A 15,973-nucleotide genomic window follows, 5' to 3' on the forward strand; every position below is an offset into this window, starting at 1 on the left:
TACACTCTACACTACACTACACTACACTCTATACTACACTACACTCTATACTACACTACACTACACTCTACACTACACTCTACACTACACTACACTCTACACTACACTACACTACACTCTACACTACACTACACTCTATACTACACTACACTACACTCTACACTACACACTACACTACATTCTACACTACAGTCTACACTACACTACACTCTACACTACACTACATTCTACACTACAGTCTACATTACAGTACACTACACTACACTACATTCTACACTACAGTCTACACTACACTACACTACATTCTACACTACACTCTACACTACACTACATTCTACACTACAGTCTACACTACACTACATTCTACACTACAGTCTACACTACACTACACTACATTCTACACTACACACTACACTACATTCTACACTACAGTCTACACTACACTACACTACATTCTACACTACAGTCTACACTACACTACACTACATTCTACACTACAGTCTACACTACACTACATTCTACACTACAGTCTACAGTACACTACACTCTACACTACACTACACTACACTCTACACTACACTCTACTCTACACTACACTACACTCTATACTACACTACACTACAGTCTACACTACACAACACTCTATACTACACTCTACACTACACTACACTACACTCTACACTACACTACATTCTACACTACAGTCTACACTACACTACACTCTACACTACACTCTACACTACACTACACTCTATACTACACTACACTACACTACATTCTACACTACAGTCTACACTACACTACACTCTATACTACACTCTACACTACACTCTACACTACACTACACTATACTCTACACTACACTACATTACATTCTACACTACAGTCTACACTACACTACACTCTATACTACACTCTACAGTACACTCTATACTGCACTCTACACTACAGTCTACTCTACACTACACTCTACACTACACTCTACACTACACTACACTACATTCTACACTACAGTCTACACTACACTACACTCTATACTACACTCTACACCTCACTCTACACTACACTACATTACATTCTACACTACAGTCTACACTACACTACACTCTATAGTACACTCTATACTGCACTCTACACTACACTCTATACTACACTCTACAGTACACTCTACACTACACTACACTCTATACTACACTCTACACTACACTCGACAGTACACTCTATACTGCACTCTACACTACACTCTACAGTACACTCTACACTACACTCTATACTACACTCCACACTACACTACACTCGACAGTACACTCTATACTACACTCTACACTACACTCTACACTACACTACCCTCTATGCTACACTCTACACTAAACTACACTCTACACTACACTCTATACTACACTACACTCTACACTACACTACACTCTACACTACACTACACTTTACACTACCCTCTATACTACACTCTACACTACACTACACTCTACACTATACACTACACTCTATACTACACTACACTCTACACTACACTACACTACACTCTACACTACACTACATTCTACACTACACTCTACACTACACTCTACACTACACTCTATACTGCACTCTATACTACACTACACTCTATACTACACTCTATACTACACTACACTCTATACTACACTACACTCTACACTACACTCTACACTACACTACACTTTACACTACAATACCCTCTATACTACACTCTACACTACACTACACTGTACACTACACTGTACACTACACTCTACACTACACTACACTACACTCTACACTACACTCTACACTACACTACACTCTACACTACACTCTACACTACACTACACTACACTCTACACTACACTACAGTCTACACTACACTCTACACTACACTCTATACTAGACTCTACACTACACTCTATACTGCACTCTACACTACACTCTATACTACACTACACTATATACTACACTCTATACTACACTACACTCTATACTACACTCTACAATACACTCTACACTACACACCACACTCTATACTGCACTCTATAGTACACTACACTCTAAACTACACTCTGCAGTACACTCTACACTACCCTCTATACTACACTCTACACTACACTCTACACTATACACTATACTCTACACTACACTCTATACTACACTACACTCTACACTACACTCTATACTACACTACACTACACTCTACACTACACTACACTACACTCTACACTACACTCTATACTACACTACACTACACTCTACACTACACTACACTACACTCTACACTACACTCTATACTGCACTCTACACTACACTCTATACTACACTACACTCTATACTACACTCTACAATACACTCTACACTACACACTACACTCTATACTGCACTCTATACTACACTACACTCTATACTACACTCTGCAGTACACTCTACACTACCCTCTATACTACACTCTACACTATACTCTACACTACACTCTATACTACACTACACTCTACACTACACTCTACACTACACTCTATACTACACTACACTACACTCTACACTACACTCTACACTACACTACATTCTACACTACACTCTACACTACACTCTATACTACACTACACTCTACACTACACTCTACACTACACTCTATACTACACTACACTCTACGCTACACTACATTCTATACTACACTCTACAGTACACTCTACACTCCACTCTATACTACACTACACTCTATACTACACTCTACACTACACTCTACACTACACTCTATACTACACTCTACACTACACTCTATACTGCACTCTATACTACACTCTACACTACACTCTATACTGCACTCTACTCTACTCTCTACACTACACTACACTCTATACTACACTCTACACTACACTACACTCTACACTACACTCTATACTGCACTCTACTCTACACTCTATACCTCACTCTACAGTACACTCTACACTACACTCTATACTGCACTCTATACTGCACTCTACACTACACTCTATACTACATTCTACACTACACTCTACACTACACTCTATACTGCACTCTACTCTACACTCTATACTACACTCTACAGTACACCCTACACTACACTCTATACTACACTCTACACTACACTACACTCGACAGTACACTCTACACTACACTCTACAGTACACCCTACACTACACTCTATACTACACTCTACACTACACTACACTCGACAGTACACTCTACACTACACTCTATACTACTCTCTACACTACACTCTATACTACACTCTACACTACACGCTACACTACTCTCTATACTACACTCTATACTACACTACACTCTACACTACACTCTACAGTACACTGTACACTACACTCTACACTACACTACACTCTATACTACACTCTACACTACATTCTACACTACACTTTACACTACACTCTATACTAAACTCTATACTACACTCTACTACAGTTTCAGAAAAATTGTTTTGCAGTGGAATTAAAGGTTCTTGATCTCATATTTTCTCCTAAGTGTTTATATTATTGATTTAAATTATTGATGATTAGTTGATTTTTTTAATTATCTGTAAAATGATGATGGTGAAATAGACAGAACACACAGCTCGCTCCTGAACTTTCAGCTTCTCCTGCTCCTCTCTGTAAACCCTGTGTAATGTCCTACAGTAGAGGTGTGGTGTTTCCTCCTGAACCTCTCAAACTCTGCAGAGACTCTGTCACGACTGAGGCCTTTATTAGACGTGCGGCAGAGAAATGCAAAGTCTAATGCAAATGGCTGCTATTTGCACGATGCTAACAGCGAGATAGGATGAGGAGAACCAGACAATAAAGAATGCAAATGGATCGAGTTCAGGAGGCTGATACACACAGAGAGACTGAAAGAGAGAAAGACAAAGAGAGAGACAGAGTGAGAGAGAGAGAGAGAGAGAGAGAGAAAGAGGTGGGGGGGTACAAAAAACACTCAACACAATCTCCAACATGAAAAAGGAAGCTGGAGCTCTCCTGATCTCTGGAGCTCTCCTGATCTCTGGAGCTCTCCTGGTCTCTGGAGCTCTCCTGGTCTCTGGAGCTCTCCTGGTCTCTGTTTCTTCTCATATAAACATTGGTACCAAACCTTCTGAACAGTTTGAAAATCTTACTTGCTTCAGTCTGACTCACTCACGTGATCTGACTCGCTCACGTGAGAGAGTTGGACCACGTCACATTAGTCAAATTATCGCTACAAAAGCAGGCCAGTGTACAGGAAGTACCTTTATAAACACAGCAGGAGCTTTAACAGATTTAAATCACTGTCCAGTCTTCAGTGACTACTTTAGTTTAAACTTACGATAATTACCTGCTCTAAAGTCTGTGAATTGATCAATTAATATTAATATTAATAGTAATAATATTATTAATATGAATGAATAATATTAATATTAATATTTATAGTACATTCTTTCTAAATACACACTGCTCCTTAAAGTGCTGCTGAAATGAGTTTTTATACCTGGATCTGTTACACACCAGTACAACAGTGTAACTACAAAACATACAAAAAATATTTTGGCGATTTTAATTAAATGCATTTTAGACTGCACATGCCCCGCCCCTAGGGGTGTGTCCTTATATATAGTAATAGCTTTTTAGCAGTAAATGTGTTTCACCAGCACCATGTGTCCTCACACACACACACACACCACTTCCTTTTCCAACTGAGAATAAATGTTTGTTTACTCCTTTGGAAGTGGGTGGAGTTTGTCTGAGTTTTGGCACTTTTGTTTTCAGGTGAGAGTTTTACTGAAATGTACTGAGACTGATGAAGAAGTCCATCTTTCCCTGTGTCTCTTCATCACCATCAGCCACACTGACTCTTGACCTTGACTTTGACACGTACGCAATAACTCTAAACACACTGCACCTCGCTGTCCAGGGTCAGTGGTGTCCTGGCGAAAGTGGACACGCAGGGATGAGGTCAGCAATGAGAAATCATCCACAGTTGAAAAAACTCTCACATGAAAAACATTCTTCATGTTTAGCTAGCTCGCTAAGATCCGGTCAGCTGTGATTAGATTAGATTTATGTTCCTGAAACAGTGAGCTGGATGGTCAGTGCTCCAGGTTTAACAAACTAATGTGTCTGTGTTGATTGTCCTGAGGTGAAGATGACCACTGTAATGAAGTGATAGTTTATTTCATGTTGTTCCATGATGATATGAACTTGAGGTGGGGGAGAACCTCCTGACTTTTCAAGTAGGAATCCCTTGTAGGAAATAGGAAGCTTCCTATTTAGGTCAAATGCAACAAAATACATAAATGCAACATAAATACAGATACAGATTCAGATGGTGGTTATTACATGTTAATTACAGGTCTGATTTTTTTTCTTGGTTATAATAAAGTGAGAAGTGCAGAGAGTAAAAACATAAGAGTCATCTACATCATTTCAACTGTCTACTTTATTTATTCATGGTTTTATTTTATTTGAATGTTATTTAAGCCAGACTTGTAAAGGATCAGTATCTTCCCTCTGTCCACCCTCGCAGACTGACCGGGGAGATGTGTGTGTGAGGGTTGGTGGAGGTACATCCGGGGATGTTTCGCATTCTCTAACTCGGAGTGTTGGTTGACATGGCGACCGAAAGTGGAGCGCGAGGTGCCTACGCGTTTAGAAAAATAAGCAATTAAAAAACAGAGAAATGCAACATTAATGTTTAATAAAGGTTTCGATTTCAGATGTAAACTGAGTAAATAGATATTATTCAGTATTATGAAGCGGAGAGGAGAAGAGGAGGAAAAGAAAATCAAGGGGAGCTAAAAAAAAGGAAAGGAAAAAAAGAAGAAAAAAATCCTAGTCTAGTCTCGCGTCGGGGGGAAGCGCGCGCTGTCGTCGCCGGTGACGTATGCAGTCGGGTTGTGTGAGTGACGTCACCGGTCTATCACCATGAAGCTCGAGGCTCGGTAATTAGCAGAGAGAGAGAGAGAGAGAGAGAGAGAGAGACTGCGTCGCACAGTAAACACCCTGAGATCTGTGATATTTTTCGTGACTAAATCCGTTTAATCAGAGAGTATTTTTCACTCACAGATGAAGAACTGTGGTCCAGATTAAAACTCGGACTGGGTCCAGAGGCTTTCAGGCTCCGTTTGAACGGAAGGTAAGATACAATTTAAAGTCTTGAGGCTTTTCCTCACACGATAAAGGTAACGATTGTAATGTAAAGCTTATTTGTCAACACTGTGTAAAGATTCAGCCGTTCTGTGCATTTACTGTGGGATTTTTAACGGGGAATGTCGAACGTCAGTGGCAGAGAATAATGCCGTTTGATTTTAAAGCGTCTGATTTGTAAAACTAAGGTGTATAAACGGTGGTGTAAGATGGAAGATGGTTTTGTGTGGAGAATTTACAGCTAATGGAGTCGCTAATGGAGCCATTACGCTATCTGCCCTCAGCAAGTCATGTTTTAATAGCTGCAGTAACCGAGTAGAAAGGGGAAAAAACGAGCCTTCGTTCATATACGAAATACCAATCGATAGATTTATTTGTATTATCGAACCAGGATTGTGTTTTTTTCCCACAAAAGATTGTAGTCGACGGTGTTTTCCTGATTTGTTGTGAAATGCAGAAACGGGGGGGAGTCCCGCAGCGCGCGCGCCTCACTGCTGAATGTCATTACCACAGAACAGCACAGCGCGAGGAGGGGGGGGGGGTTCGTTCGCGGGAAAGGGGGAGGGGGCGCGAGCGAGCGGCTTTACTGACTGACTGTGAGAGGGAGTGAGTAAGATCCACTCGGCGGAGGAGGACGGGGGTGGCGTGTCTGTCACTTCCAGCTACGTTTCTCTGTGTGACTCATTTTAAAACGTTTGTAGGGAAACAGACACGTGAGAAATGTCGAAAGAAGACATGCTGACCTTTATGGTCCTAGATTACTGACACGACTTGGCGGCGTGTTTCCGTGTTCACCCCCTTGTTTCCCCCCGAAACTAATGGGTCGGCCTCGCTCGAAATCAGGTCTTCAGGGCGTTAAAGCGACTTCCGTTCTTCTGCTGGGCTTAATCCTTTTAAAATGTCTTCTTAGTTTAGAAATACTCATGTATAATGATCTTTTATTCCAAATACATTGCATATATATATATATATAGAGAGAGAGAGAGAGAGAGAGAGAGATAGGTCCAGGTTCTACAGGAATATAATAAAGCAGCCATGGAGGAAGAGTTGTGGGTGGTGGAGGGGCAGGATCTACACACACACACACACACACACACACACACTTTTCAGATTCCATCACTTTCATTTTAGTATCATTTCATCCAGACATCAGATAGACTTTAATCTTCACTCACATTTATCTAAATGTAAAGGAATGAAAACAGGCCATGACATGTTGAGGTTTATTTTTTGTTTTATTTGGAATGATGGAGTTTGTGACTAACGTGTTCTATTTAAACAATAACAGCAGGCTTTTGTGCATCACTATAAAGACAGAAATCTGTGTATTTTGCACTTTCCTTTTATTTTTCTATCAAATCTGCTAGGATGTATTATATAAGCTGTTATAGATAATTAATCAACACCTCCTGACCAATCAGAAGGTTGGGGGTGGGGGTCTGTCTGTGCAGTGTCAGGGTAAAGGTCATAGGTCACGTGTTGGAGAAATTCTGCAGTCACTGCACTAGTGAGGGTTTTATTCAGCAGCACTTCCGGGAACTCTGCTGTGATGTAGGTACAGGTAACATCACGGGTGGGGCGGTGTTGTAGTTACATAAGTATTAGCACCCTGTTACATGGCGTTTATTGGGAAATATGAGCAAAACAACACAGGTCCTAGAAAATCTATTTTTATTGGAGTAGATAAGTTTGATTTACACGCTGTTCCTCATTTATTTACAGTTTTCCAAGAAGCCGTGAAGTTGAGCACCAGTTACTACACAATGGTTCTTTAACACGTCTGTGATAAAAACACCTCTGAGTAGCTGTTAGTTCACCTGGAGTTACTGAAGATCACTCGTTATCACAATCACAGTCCTGGCAAGATGGCCATGGTGCAGAACAACCGTCCTCACCCTGAGAAGGATCAGGCTCTGCTCAGAGTCCCGGTGAAGAGGCTAATGCGAGAGAGGCAGATAGAAGCAGCGCCCATAAAGAAGCGCGTCATGGCGGCTCTTAATTTGTCATGCAAAAAGGCCTCAGAGTTGTCGTTATCATCGTCAAGGACTCCTGTTATAAAGACCGAACACGTAGAGAAGGACTCTGAGTTTTTTAACTATCAGCACGTCTCGAAGGGACAGGACGGACGAGATGGCGCTCTGGACCTAAGCCCGGCTTTGAGACACACTCTGGCCCAGTTTACTCTGAGCAGCCAGTGTTCTTTAGGAGGCCCTGCTGCTTTTTCTGGTCAGTACAGCCAGGAGAAGGTGGCTCCGTCTCACAGCCAGGCCAACGTGGCAGTTGGGCCCTTACTGGTGCCTCCCGACAGCTCCACAGAGCTTGTGTTGTGCACGCTGGAGGGCGAATCCATTTCCTGCTTCTCAGTGGGTGGTGAACTGCGCCTCTGCTTGCCTCAGGTGCTCAACACGGTGCTGCGAGACTTCTCCCTGCAGCAGATCAACTCTGTTTGCGATCAGCTCTACGTCTACTGCTCACGCTGCAACGCTTCCCAGCTGCACGTCCTTAAGGTGCTGGGCGTCCTTCCTGCTGGCGCGCCGTCCTGCGGCCTCATCACGCTCACTGACGCCCAGCGGCTCTGCAACACTTTGCTTCACCCAGGGGACAACGTCCCCGCCGGCCCGCATAAGGACCACCGGCTCGCCGAAGAAGAGGAGCGAGAGGCCGAGGAAGCCGGAGGGTTCTGGGTGGAGCATCAGTGTCTGGGCAAGTGCCAAGGCCTGTTCGTTCCTCGCCTCTACGCCACTCCGGGTGCTCAATGCATCAGATGCTCGCAGTGCCGGCGCCTTTTTTGTCCCGAACGCTTCGTAATGCACTCGCACCGGCAGCCAGACAAGCGGACGTGTCACTGGGGCTTCGACTCCGCCAAATGGGCATGTTACCTCCAACTGGGCCGACGGTACCAAGGCACGGCAGATGAGGGGAAACTGGAGCAGGTCCTGGAGACCATGAAACTGAAGTTCAGTGGGATTCGTCTGGACACGAAGACGTCACATTTGGTAAGAGTCACAACATGTTTATTCAGTAAATGTTTCAGCTTTGTTTTCAGTAACTACAGTGAAAATAATTTATAGTAATAAAAATAAGGACCTATGTGAGATTATTAACAACAATGCTTACTGAAAATAAACATTACATCCATAACTGTTTAGCTTAATATTCAGTCATTAGTATGAAGTGCTAGCTCTGTAAGGTTTTAAGAGAAGAACGTATGTATGTATATGTATACAAAACTCTGTATATATGTAGATAGATAGTAATAATCATGTTTTCGAGCTGATGCATGATGGAGATGTTTCGGAGGACAACATGTCCCTGTGGTAAGCTGTAAATATTTCAACACTGAAGTAAACAGTGAGCTGGAGTGGTGTTAGGAGAGCTGTGGGCTCGAGCAGGCGTTTCCCCTCTCCGGAGGAAGCTGTAGGACACTGACGGTTCGGTCAGGGTCGCCTGGCTTTCCTCAACGAGTCTGCACAAACAGCAGGAACCACGGCAACAGGGCAGAGAAACAGAGCGCGAGTAGGAGGGGAGTGGGCGAGAGAGAGAGAGAGAGAGAGAGAGAGTGGAAAAAGAGACAGTGAAAAAAAGAGGAAAGAGCTGGAGACACATACAGAGTGAGAGAGAGAGAGAGAGACGAGGATGGTCACATATGTCTCCAGCCTGCTGCTTTCCCCACCACGGCCCCTGCATTCAGCCTCACTTCCAGCCAATAGAAACACAGACCCCCAGCCCCGGCCTCCTTCACAGCCAATCAGCTTTCAAAACTCCCAGTCGATTCCAGACTCATTATATAACACTTATCCGGAGACTAAACAACACTGTCAGGCGACTGGAGTTCTGGGAAAAGCAGCCTCGGCTCTGCGAAGACACAGCGCTGTAATGAAAGTAGACAGACTCTGTGAGACAGACATAACACGTGTTACAGACATAACAGACGAAAGACACACAAAAGACACGGCAGTCGTCCGAGAGACGAGTGAAGCAGATTCTTCTTACAGTTGCACTTAAATCTCAGAGTTAAATCTCAGTGTAACAAACGATAAAGAGCAGACCACTGACCTTTGGACTTGGCCGGCTGCCGCGGCGTAGAAGGAACGGCCGAGCGGGCTTATTTCTGTCTGAGGCGTTATTAATGTTGTGATAGATAAGAAACACTATCGGCTCTGTTTGTCTGTTTCTGAAAGATAACGCTGTCGCAACTGTAATCGGGTTCTGTCCTGTTAGACACAACAAGGCAGTAAATATTTTTTAAAAAAGCTTTAAAAAATGTTCAGAAACGTTCACAGCTGGACCGTGACTGGTCAGAAAGTGTTGTTTGGTTTTCTGGAGTGCAGGTGTCCAGTTTGTTTGTGTAGTAACAGCTCATTCGCAGGGACTGAGGAAGTCTCCATGGTCAGAATGGTCATTACAGCACTTTTACATTTCTGCAATCATAAACTTCCAGAACCAGCTGAAGAAGTAAGACTGGTATGAAGAAATTCTGTGGAAGCCATTTTAAGAATGAAACAAACCAGTCAGACCAGATGTCCAGTCAGATTTTTGTAGATCTTTTTATAACGGATGAATTAAATAGGAATCAGTTGTTAGATGTTAATTATCGGGTTTATTATCCGAGCGTGACTTCAGTGTTGGTGCAATAATGATGACGTCTGGATTTTAAAAAAAAATTTGTTACTTTTTTATCCGTCTCGACATTTTAGACAGGGTTAAATCAGATAACCCAAACCGAGAAACAGATCTTTCATTAACGTCCGTGTGAGTCGGCTTTGGGTTCCTGATAAACGTCTGACCCGTGAGCAGGTCTGAGGTCAGTGATAAACCCCCGGCGTGGTTTTTAATGCTTGCTGAATGACTGGACTGCTTGCGTCAGATGTTGTCTGGAGCCTGCATGCCGCCAAGGGCCACGTGATGCGTCCCACACACACACACACACACACACACACACTCACAGAGCCAGACACGGGCAGGTTCATGCAGAGTCGTCTGGAGCTCTCATGCATGACTTCATGTCAGACCTGTTACGGCTGTGAGATATAAAAAGTAAATGGTCCTGTTTGTCTGTGAATGATAATCATCTGATTATCTGTGAGATCAGACAGACAGATAAAAACATCTTAAGGGCAAAACGTCAGCTGTTTTCATTCAGAGGAATTTTTCGTTTTAGGATCCGTCTCTGTGTGTGTGTGTGTGTATTTGTGTGGGAAAAAGAAATGATTATTGTGTAAGACATGTCTCAAGTTAAACAGCAGGACCACCAGGAAGCTAGACAGACAGAGAGAGACAGAGAGGAAAAAAAGAGAAAATGAGAGGGTGAAAAAGAGAGACAAAAATAGACCAAGAAAAGAGTGAGACAAACAGCAAGATTGAGACAGAGATAGAAAAGAAGAGAGAAAAAAAGATAAACGGAAGACAGAAAGACAGTGAGATCGAGAGAGAGATAGACAAAAATAGACACAGAGATAGAGAGAGAGAGAGAGAGAGAGAGAGAGAGAGAGACAGTAAGGGAGAAAAGGAATGTAAGACAAAGAGAGAACTAGACAGAGAGACGGCAACACAGTGAGAGAGACAGAGAGTGAGACAGCAGGGCCTCCTGGAACTTCAGTTGTCCAGAGAGAAAAATGATAGAGAAAGTGACAGAGAGAGAGAGCAAGACACAGAGTGAGACAGCAAGACACAGAGTGAGACAGCAAGACACAGAGTGAGACAGCAAGACACAGAGTGAGACAGCAGGGCCTCCTGGAACTCAGTGGCCCATAAAGAAGCATACAGAGTAAGTGAGTAAGTGTTAATCCATACTGATATACAATCTCTCTCTCTCTCTCCCTCTCTCCTGTAGGAGACTGCCCGAGTGGAGGTGGGGTTAAATCTGTGTTCTGGGAAAGAGAAAGTGTGTGAGAATGGTTCAGAGGGAAAGGTAAAACACTCAGTCTCTTGGAATCAACCTTTTCACTTCATTTCCTGTCACACACAAAGCCACACCCACACTCCTTTATGTCTGTCTTTCTCACACAGGTGGCAGCGGGGGCAGCGTTCCCAGCATATGTGTTTGACCCGTGTGTCCTCACCAACCTGAAGGAGGATCCCAGACACCTTGACTTCATGTGGCAAAGGTACACTATCAACACATTCAGTCTGTATTCTCTCTCTCTCTCTCTCTCTCTCTCTCTCATTCATTCACACACTCTCACCTTCTCTGTTTCACTCAAACTCTCACACACTGTCTCTCTCTCTGTCTCTTTCTCTCTCTTTTTTCTCATTCACACACTCTCATCTTCTCTCTCTCTCTCTCTCTCTCTCTCTCTCTTTCTCTCACATCCACTCAATTTATTCATGTACACACTTGCACATGGTGTGTGTTTGGGTTGAAAGTGTACAGGGTGTGTGTGAGGGGTCTTGAGTTTTTTTTTTATCATACAGTATATGTCATATTATAATGTAAATAAATTATAGTTTATAAATAAAAAAAGTAGAGAAGTCTCGTGTTTGTCCCGTGTGTGTATGTGTGTGTGTGTGAGGTGTTTAATACGCCCTGTTCTTCTTCCAGCTGGTATCTTTACATGCACGATAAGCTGACCGTCTCTGGCACGGCCCTGGACTCTGCACGAGCTGCTGATAAAGATGACGACACGCTGAGATCAGAGACGCTTAAGCCTGTGAGAAAGGCGCCTGAGGAAACGGAGGAAGGTGAGCGTAAAGCATCCGCAGGTATGACCCCTCCTCGGTGTCTGAGAGCAAAGCGTCATGACCGTGTGAGCAACACGACTTATTCTTCAAACACCGCTGTGCTCTGATTCCACAGGGGGCAAAAAAACAAGTCGCCTGGTGAGCCAATCGCAGCGCAGCGATCCAGACGAGCGGCCCAGGGTTTCCATAGAAACGCCGGCATGTGAGAAGGCTTCGGAGGAGAACAAGGACAGCATGGTGGTGGAGGTGCTTCAGATGTACAATGCTCAGCAGGAAAAGCTGCAGTCCACGCTACGCAAGCAGCAGCAGCTTGAAAAGGTTCTTACTCTTCATCTGTGTCACGTGTCTTGAGTCCCACAGGGGGATAAAAATTAGGGCTGATACCATTTCTTTCCACAGAAGATTAGAAATTAGATTATACCAGAGAATATATGTATTAAAATAGACAACACAAAATATAAACACACACACACCTGGGTGATAAAGAATGGGTGGGAATGGGTTGTCGTTAAATATAAATATTTTTTTAATCTGTAATTAAATAAACAGCAAATAAGGGGTTAAATCTGCACTGCATCGTGTGTGTGTGTGTGTGTGTGTGTGTGTGTGTGTGTGTGTGTGTCACTACCATGCTAACACACACCTCCTCTCGGCCATAATGCACCAAAGTTTGTCCTGACCTTCTCCTCTGCTTCTGGTCCTCGGGGATAAGGAGCTGCAGGCTCTGCGCAAGGCTGATGCAGACGAGCTGGGGGAGGTGCAGACGCAGCTGCAGACGGAGCATGCTCAGAAGAAGGAGGTGGAGCAGGAGGAGCAGAAGAGGCTTCAGTGCAGTGTGGAGCAGCAGCAGCAGAGCTGTAGGTGCCGAGAACAGCAGGAGAACCGTTACGCTGCACAGGTAGAACATGAGCACATGACCACACGCTACTCATTTAACCAATTAACCATCCTGAACAGATTAATAAAAAAAACGGAGCTGTAAAAAAAAAAAAAGGAGCTGAAGATACCTCGCTCTGTGAATATGAGCTGTTGCTATAGAAACGGTAACCTATTAAAACAAGCATTAATATAAAGAGCTGCTGTTCCAGAGAAAAAATCAATACCTTCTGACCAATCACAGTCCAGAGCGCAGCAGCTGAGTCTGGTTTAAGGCAAACTGGACAAACACAGACGCCATTATTTTAAAAGTAGCTTTATGATGATGATGTTTCACATACAGGATAATTTTCACGTATAAACCCTTTAAAAACCTTTAATTCCAAAATTAAAGCCTTCAGCAGCACCCAAGGAACATTACTACCCCCGTTCCCCCACCCACAGCTACCTTCCCCCCCACACTCCTGCCCCTGACACGCACACTGATGCCCCCTGCTGGTGTATTTCTCTCATTACCAGGAGATTATTATTAGTAAGTGTTCTGACTTCATCTTTCTTTGTGGTAGTTGTTGGAGCTGCGCCAGAGGCTGGACCGTGCTGAGGAGGACCGCGAGGAGCTGCAGGAGGAGCTGAGGCGTGAGCGAGAGGCTCGGGAGAAGCTGGAGAGGATCATCTCAGAGCTCAGACAGCAGATGAAGGAGTCGGTTCCTCCGTCTGCACTGGACAGCCCGCTCTCCAACTCGTCCGGCGATGTTCTGATGTCCCCTGCACCGTAACTCCGCTTTTCCTTCATTTCATATAACCTTTAGTTTTTTCCCACGGACAATGTTACGTTTTCATCTGCGCACTTCATTATTTCATCTGGACAAATGAAAACAAAACCAAACAAACAAACATATAAATATATATATATATCTCCTTTTTGTGATAAAGAGCATTACCTGCTTTTTTATGTCACTTTTTTTTGAGTATGCAAATTTTCATGCATGTGTATGAACCCTGAGTGTGTGTGTGTGTGTGTGTGTGTGTGTATGTGTGTGTGTGTGTATGTGTGTGTGAATCTCACGGTTTAATTCTCAGCGTTGATTATCCCGTGCGCTGACTACTGTTAGAAAAAAAAAGATTTCATTTTTTTAAAAAGTTGTAACGTGCTAATGTTTATTAAAATAAAGTATTTATTACATTGTTTTATTGCTAGATGTTATTGTGAGCAAACCTTTATTAAGAAAAAAAAATGACATGCTTATAGGTATAGGTACGCTAACGTTTAATTTCATCATGTTATCAGATCTTTTGTGCCATTTTTCACATTTAAAATTTTCCTGGGAATTTAACTCCAGTCTGACATTCCACATCCCGAGCCCACATCCCGAGCCCACGTCCCGAGCGCTAGCTCCTTCTCTTTACATCAACTTTTACATTTTTATCATTGCACCTCCTCCTGTAAGCCATGGATGCACAGTCTGAATGTAAGATATCGTATGTATGCATGTGTGCTGAAATATATCTGGATTATATTCACTGAGTTTACACCATCCTATACGATTTTAACAATAATTCTGTATAGAAATGTTTTGTAAAATGGTTCTATCTCTCTCTCTCTCTCTCTCTCTCTCTCACTCTCTCTCTCACTCTCTCTCTCGCTCTCTATAACTTTCTGTTTTGATATTTTTAACAAATTTCTGAAGTTGAAAACATTAAAGATATAAAAAATGGTTCTTTATTATTGTCAGATGACAGGAAGCGATATTAATGCCTGTGTGTTATCAGTTTAGATGAACAGGGTTTAATCTACAGAGATAAATATCTGAATAAAGAGGCGGGGCGGCGAGAGCGAGGGGCGGGGCGGACGTCCTTCTGCTCTCGGACCCGCGACTCGACACGACAATCAGACGGAATGGTGAATTCCCGGAAGAGAAAGACTTAATGACTGAGCTGATGACGTTGTTCCTACCTCAGATGAAAGGTGTATAAGCTGTGTGTGTATCTGTGTGTGTTCATGCAGTGTGTGGACTGATGATGGAGCTCTGAAATTACCTCTGTGCTGTTTCTATGCTGCTTTACAAGCGAAGTGTTACGGGCTTTTTCACGTGGCCTCACGCTGACTGGTGCATGTGGAATATAAAGAGATTTCTTTCCCTGCAGAGTATTTCTTCATTTCTTCTCTCTTTTTTTCATTTCTTTACTGTCATGTGTGCGGATGTTTTTCTTTGTGTCACTCTCACACACGAGAATCCATTAGATTATAATTTATCCTGGAGATTAACAATAAAAAAAAACAA

The 15,973-nt window shown here is 43.0% G+C and overlaps 1 protein-coding gene across 3 annotated transcripts; it reads left to right on the top strand.

Annotated features, from left to right (window-relative positions):
- The first annotated feature begins 5,871 nt into the window (after positions 1-5,871).
- On the top strand, positions 5,872-14,877 carry skilb (SKI-like proto-oncogene b). 3 transcript variants are annotated; one of them, XM_058377093.1, is made up of 8 exons: positions 5,876-6,123; positions 7,857-9,130; positions 11,968-12,045; positions 12,144-12,241; positions 12,676-12,836; positions 12,931-13,133; positions 13,528-13,713; positions 14,258-14,877. In XM_058377093.1, exons 2-8 carry the CDS (start codon positions 8,000-8,002, stop codon positions 14,465-14,467), a joined length of 2,067 nt encoding a protein of 688 aa, XP_058233076.1. In that variant the 5' UTR covers positions 5,876-6,123; positions 7,857-7,999; the 3' UTR covers positions 14,468-14,877. The 3 variants fall into 3 exon arrangements, with proteins under 3 accessions (XP_058233079.1, XP_058233076.1, XP_058233077.1); XM_058377094.1 differs by having other exon boundaries at positions 12,676-12,815; XM_058377096.1 differs by lacking the exon at positions 11,968-12,045 and having other exon boundaries at positions 5,872-6,123.
- The last annotated feature ends 1,096 nt before the right edge of the window (positions 14,878-15,973 follow it).

Source organism: Hemibagrus wyckioides, linkage group LG23, assembly GCF_019097595.1.
Source record: "Hemibagrus wyckioides isolate EC202008001 linkage group LG23, SWU_Hwy_1.0, whole genome shotgun sequence".
Classification (NCBI taxonomy): domain Eukaryota; kingdom Metazoa; phylum Chordata; class Actinopteri; order Siluriformes; family Bagridae; genus Hemibagrus; species Hemibagrus wyckioides.

Bases quoted from the DNA above. Each gene is read 5' to 3' on its own strand.
- skilb (XM_058377093.1), top strand. From the start codon at position 8,000: ATGGCCATGGTGCAGAACAACCGTCCTCACCCTGAGAAGGATCAGGCT. The intron at 12,242-12,675 runs GTACACTATCAA...TTCTTCTTCCAG, and splicing joins CTTGACTTCATGTGGCAAAG to CTGGTATCTTTACATGCACG. The intron at 13,714-14,257 runs GTAGAACATGAG...TCTTTGTGGTAG, and splicing joins AGAACCGTTACGCTGCACAG to TTGTTGGAGCTGCGCCAGAG.